The sequence below is a fragment of the Phragmites australis genome, chromosome 7 (assembly GCF_958298935.1).
Source record: "Phragmites australis chromosome 7, lpPhrAust1.1, whole genome shotgun sequence".
Lineage (NCBI taxonomy): Eukaryota > Viridiplantae > Streptophyta > Magnoliopsida > Poales > Poaceae > Phragmites > Phragmites australis.
Window position 1 is genome coordinate 21743261 of NC_084927.1, and position 6438 is coordinate 21749698.

Below are 6438 nucleotides of genomic sequence, written 5' to 3' on the forward strand. Positions count from 1 at the left end.
GAAACAGACTTCTAACTTCTCTAAATATACTATTCAGCAAACTCGTTTATTTGGTTTTTTTTATTTTTAGATTTCTAACAGAAACAGAAATCAGAAACAGTATGAAACAAACATACCTAATAGTATTATGTGTTTCGGAATATCAAAGGTCTCGTACTTTTAATTTCTTTCTTAACGTGTATAATATAAATGTAAAGTATAAAGCAAGCATAGCACTAGTCCGACAGTCCTGATTCTCCTATCTTGTCCTGCCCCCGCCTTCCCTTCGTTCTGCTCCTTCCACTCCACAAGTCCCAACCACGCCCATCCATGGCGGAAACCTCCCCAGCCTCGCCTCGCCCACGGCCAGGCACCGCCACTGCCGGTTGCTCCAGCGCGGCTTCCTCACCTCCGGAGCCCTCCGGCCGCCGCGCCGGAGGCTCTCGCTCTCGGCCGTGCAAGAGACGAAGGGGAGGCCAACACGGCCGAGGAGATCACCGAGAAGTACGGCCTCGAGTTCGGCCTCTGGAAGGTAAGAAGAGACACCGAGATAGCAACTGGACTCACTCGCCAAGCACCTGTGAGATAATGAATCGTGTTACGTTTGCGTTGCTGCAGATATTTAGCTCCAAGGAGGAGGAAGGCGCCGAGGGAGGAGAGGGAAAGAAGTCGAGGACGGCCAAGTACGGCGGCGCGTACCTGGCCACCTCGATCACGCTCTCGCTCATCTCCTGCACCTTCTGCTACCTCCTCATTAGCACCAGCGTCGACGTGCAACAGCTGCTCGGCAAGGTGAGCCGCGAACTACCGCAAGTTTCTTTCGGGTCGAGCTGGCCGCAGATCGTTCCCTGAAACGATATGGTTCTTGTTCTTTGCAGGTCGGGATCACGACGGGCGAGACCGGAGGGAAGGTCGGGACGTTCGCGCTAGCCTGCGCGGCCCACAAGGCGGCGTCTCCGATTAGGTTCCCGCCGACGGTGGCGCTGACGCCGGTCGTGGCTAGCTGGATTGGCAAGATCAGGAAGGGCGGCGACTGATGCACCTGTAAAGTATAGTCACTTCGATGTGCGCCTGTTTTGGCCTTACTGAATCGTGTGGTCTATGCATATAATGCAGCTGCATCAGAATTTAGCGATGATGTTTACACCTTTTGGCATGTAATTGCGAAACATGCCAGACATCGGACAGTAGTTACTCAGGAATTGTACTTTCTACACATCTAACCAGCCTAGACAGAATATGTACACAAAATTAGACTGGCATAAGCTTCACTCTACCCTGAGTTGGAAAAAGGCACCTGAATAAGCAGAGCCGCCTGATTGGAACATTGTCCTACAAGGCTACAACCACACTACTGATACGATGGGAAGTTACCAAATACATACGCCGCCAGCTCACAACAAAGTTCTATCTCAGTATGTGCATCTTGACCGCTGCCTGACTGCCTTCCACCCTGAGAAAGTACGTGGAATGTGATAGAAACCACCAGCCTCCAAGGAGTCCCACGAAGAACATTTGCCATCCAGAAAACGAACTCACTTTGTTCCAAAATATCCTCGACTAAGCTTGAATTTATGGCCCACATTATAGTTTGTCGAGAATGCACTGTATAAAATAATTGGCTATCCCTAGTTAGAGCCCACAGCTGTAGGTTCCCCCACTGCAGCTGGCTCCTGGTTGATTGCGCGTGTGGTGCTTACCTCTTCGGCTGAAAAATCATTGGGGTCTATCGGATCCCACTGCACTTCTGCTGTTTACCATGTTAAGTACTTCAATGCAGCAACTGCAAATACTTATAGAGTTATAGTAGATGAGATTTAAACAAGACATCATGAATACATTTCAAAAAGGATACGCACTGATCTCCACATATCAGTAATGCTGACGTCACCATCTGTAAGAAGCCAGTAGTCCCCATCACTCTGCAAAATTATAGCAGGATCACGAGTCACTGAATCTACATGTGCTTTGGAACTTATTGCGTGGAAAGGAAACAGCATGTAGGGGCAAACAGTGTATCTTCCGCAAGTAACAATGATGCGAAGTACAAGGATAGAAAGAAATCAAATAATTGAAAAATTCAAGAGTACGCATGTAATGTAGAATTGGAGTTCATAACTGTGTAAACTTTTGATAAAGTCAAAAGGTTAGAATTGGATGTTCTCAGTTCACTGATATGATTATGGATTGCCTCACCTTGTATAGGATTTTATTTATATATAAAAAAGGTAAGTTCACACAGTTCCAATCAAACTTACATCAACATCTGAAGGATTAATCTTCATCATCGCTCCTTCAAAATCATATGAAGCACTTAGATCTGGAGTTTTCTGGATATGCTGAGCATTAAGCAACACCTCCTTCGATCTGCTCCTTTGTCCAGTTTCTATTGTTCTGGAGGCTTCTATGGCGGAATGTTTTGCCACATTTGTGTTTCTTGACGGTGTTGCAACACCACCCAGCTTTCCCTCCATTTTCTCCTCAAATTTACTAATAATATTGCAAGGACGTTTGTCAGAGAATTTACTTTTCATGTCGCAATCTTCAAGAGAAGATTCAAACATTACCTAACCAAGTAAATATCAATAGGGGCCATTGTACTCCGTATTACTATTCTATATCTCCTTTGAAAATAATCACCAGTCTTCTGATGGAACAAATGAACAAAACTTATGCATTAGTTAATAATACCTAAACATACAATAAGTGTATATGGACAGCTCATTGTTTTACTAGTTCGTTACCACATCAGGATTGGGTACTTCCACAGAAGTACCATGAGGTGCTTTTATTGCAATTAGTGTTTGGTTCTGCAGAATGACAAAAGCTACATGAGCTCACAACAGAATTAATTCAGCACAGATAGTTATGATTGGTATTAAGGAAACTCTGAATAGTCAGAAATAGGATGACCTTTTGGAAAACGACAATACAAAATTTCATTGAAATGTAAACAAACCTGAAAGCAGGGCAATCCCTTGATGTCATCTTCGGTTAGATATAGCCACCTAAAAACAGGAATAACATAAAATAGATTACTACATGATTAAACAGTTAAATAGAGACATACAAGCATCCCAACAGCCCAACACAAAAGAAATACAATTACATCTGATTGCTTTCGTCTTCAGTAAACTCCTTTAGCTTTTCACGCATGGCACTGCAAAGAGAACTATTTTTAGACGATATCACTATCGCATTTGAAATAGCAGCATAAAAAACTGCAGCCAATAGTTTTGCAAACTCGAGCAGCTACCAACCTTATATGTTCATCTAATACTTGCTCCTGGAGACTAAGATTTTCAACTTCTTTCTGCGAGAAGGTTACACCAAGTGCTGCTTAGACTCAGATTCTATTATGTCTACATACAGATACATTTACCATGAATTTGATACTTTCGACATGATTACATGAAACTGAAAGGGGAATCTACTGAAATAAATACCTCCAGAACTGAGATATCATTATACAAGTTAGTTCCTGAGTCATCCAAACCCCTGTAATTTATGAGGTTAGTTGCCACACCATAAATACAAAGCATAAAAGGGTATACAGAGAAGGAAGACAACGATTACTTCCAACGGATTCTGTTCTTAAGCTTCTTTTCTATCAACCCAATTCCTTCGAGGACATTTGTAATGTCATACATGCGCCGTTTTTGAACCTGATTTTTCAGAAATCAACTAGAAGCTTACATCAGAATTCAAGAGGGGCACGGAGCAATGCCAGCTTAAATGAGGAAAAATTTCCTACATCTAAAGTCTCTGCAGCGTTATTCAAATCTAGAATGCCACCTTGAGCCTGCTTGAGCAGATTGATGAACTTTTTGGTCAATAGTGCTGAACAAACACCACATAAATAGCTGTCAGTAAAATAACTGATATGGAACAAGACAATGTAACCGGAGTACCAGATATAGAAAGCGGCACAATAGTGGATTACAACAGTCAATTTTTAGATGAGGCTGCTAGGATCACCTAATGAACTGTCATAGCGGCAAGAACCAGCCGGTGTAGGTGGATTGCCAGGAGAACCTGCTAAAACACAAAGGCGTGTGCATTCAACTAACTATTAGACAGATGAAACAAATACAAAGGAAGAGAAGCAAAAGTTATGAGAAATGAATTATGTTGATGTAACCAGTATCATAGAACAACAATTTTTTACTTGCCAGCATTTGATATAGGTGTCTGAGGTCCAGCTTTGCTGCATTTAGCCTTTGACTTGTATGTCCTTGCAGCTTTTCCAGAAACTGGGGTCATAAGTGGACAGCCAACTCCTTCGGTGAACCCAGGACTGGTCATCATCCATCCAGTTGACTCAGCAGTATCACTTTCTCCATATGGAGCTTTTCTTTTTAGCTGCACATAAGAGGAGGAAACGTATCAGTTGACAATTACATTAAAAATAGACATATATGGTAGCACCTGCAATGGATGCTAAAGTGCTAAACCCTGACAAGACCTCAAAAAATGGAATAAGTGTATGCTGAGCATAAGTTATAATATACCAACTAAGGGATACAGAGATATTCTATTCTCAGCTATATAATTAGTTAGAAGAAATGCAATAGCTCATATCACAATGCAGTTCTCTCAACAAAATTACAACAAAGTCCCAAGATCCCAAAGAAACCTTGTGAAAGTTGCAGCAGTGCCAGAAATAGATGCTTTGATTACAAAGATACTGATCATATCAGAGCTACCTAATTATCCTAACTTACAAGCCAACTTCTAAGAAATTTGAGAACATGTCTAAACACTAACACAACTATATTTGTGGAGCTTCAACCTGAAAAGTTCTGCTAACTATACAAGAGATACGTGTTTCCACACCAATTTAGTGTTATAACCTTTAAACAGAAACAAGCACAGTGCTCCAAGGCGATCCATGATGACTCTAGCAACCAAAGAAAACTGGTATCTCTAGCAACCAGCATCGGATATGACAACATGAAGCTCTAGTTTGTAGATATATACAGCATAAGGGCATGATGACTTGCAGCAATAACGAAAATGTACAAAAGGATAGCACAATAGAAGCACTTGAATTGAGACTTTCTTAATCCTTACTGCTTGCAACTATGCGAAACAAGTGAACCCACAATTAAGCTGGCCCTACAACTACAAGGCACCTGATCCTACTCTCAAAGCCGATATGATGCAACTTCCGAGCGGCCATGTAGGATTAAAAAACATAACCAGTAGCATTTGTAATTAAAACCATAACCACCACCCCAAACCTCAAATCTGTACCCGCAAATCTCACAGCAGTCAGCAGACCAGCAAACCACATTACATAAATTCTTCACTTTGCAATCGATACCAGACAGCCAATAGACCTCGCGCTTTTGATGCGTGAAAGCTTCACAGCTGCAGCATTTTTAGACTCCCCCAAATTATTGGGGTAAACTAACAAGCTGCCCACAATTTCACCCAAATCTACTTGCTAACCTAGTAACCTTACACGAGCATAATAATTCCGAAAAGTGCCCACAATATCGCAGAAAGTGTTCCGCCAAATGACACCTCCAACCTCGCACAAAATCTCACCAAATCCGTACCCAAAAAAACCCTGAAAAACAACAAGCAAATCTGTAGCGAAGGTCCTCTGTAAGCTCAAAGCGTCGACTCACCGGTGTCCTGATGGCGATCCCCTCCTCGATCTCGCCGCAACCGTCAGCCCGGGGCGCGGCCGCCGCCGCGGCAGGTGACAACGGCTGGGGGAACCGGCGGTAGTCGCCGAGCGCAGCTGCGAAGGGTGGCCATGCTGGTGCTGGCGATCCGTTCCGTTGCAACGACTGCACTATCTGCTGCGCTGCCACGGGGCGGCCGCCTCCCGACATGGTCTCCGGCGGAGGGAACGGCGGCGCGTACGGTCCCGCGGTTGCCCGACGCGGAGAGTAACAGGTGCCGATCGTCGCACCGGAGATCGTCGTGAAGCTGGCGCCTAAGGTAGGGTTCCGGCGAGGTTGGCGACAGCGGCGAGGCGGGAGGTGGGGGCAAGAGTCGGGGTGGCGAGGGGTTAACGGGGAAATGCGCGAGGAGGAGAAGAAAACGAGGGAAATAAGCTATGTTTTGCGTCCATTCCAATCCGTTTTCTCTTCTCTTTTTTCGGATTTTCGGAACTTACGTGAAAATAGAATTAAAACGATTTTACTATTTTACCGACTGAATGATTAGAATTCCGCTTTTAATTGAGAGTTTTTCATAGGGATTTGTATTTTTCAATTGTATGAGAAGAAGAATAAGAACGAGCAGAAAGAGAAACAAGAAGTGATCATATATGAATTATGATAAATGATGTTAATGAGCTGTATGTTGTGTGAAAAATTATTTATATATGTTTTGATGTTTTATTATTTTATTATTATAACATGTGTGGCTATATATCAGTGTATGTCTATTTGTGACTATGTATTATATTGAGTGCTCAAGTTACGATATAATAGTTATTTT

The 6438-nt window shown here is 43.1% G+C and overlaps 1 protein-coding gene and 1 pseudogene across 2 annotated transcripts; one reads left to right on the forward strand and one right to left on the reverse strand.

Annotated features, from left to right (window-relative positions):
- Positions 1–239: 239 nt before the first annotated feature.
- LOC133925468 (uncharacterized) lies at positions 240–1112 on the forward strand (annotated as a pseudogene).
- Positions 1113–1261: 149 nt separating this feature from the next.
- On the reverse strand, positions 1262–6004 carry LOC133924186 (transcription factor E2FA-like). 2 transcript variants are annotated; one of them, XM_062369619.1, is made up of 14 exons: positions 5616–6004; positions 4152–4341; positions 3958–4014; positions 3734–3819; positions 3556–3644; positions 3426–3477; positions 3240–3292; positions 3089–3139; positions 2939–2987; positions 2724–2789; positions 2547–2623; positions 2238–2469; positions 1835–1901; positions 1262–1729 (listed from the first exon to the last, which is right to left on the reverse strand). In XM_062369619.1, exons 1-14 carry the CDS (start codon positions 5823–5825, stop codon positions 1608–1610), a joined length of 1401 nt encoding a protein of 466 aa, XP_062225603.1. In that variant the 5' UTR covers positions 5826–6004; the 3' UTR covers positions 1262–1607. The 2 variants fall into 2 exon arrangements, with proteins under 2 accessions (XP_062225603.1, XP_062225602.1); XM_062369618.1 differs by having other exon boundaries at positions 2547–2626.
- Positions 6005–6438: the final 434 nt, after the last annotated feature.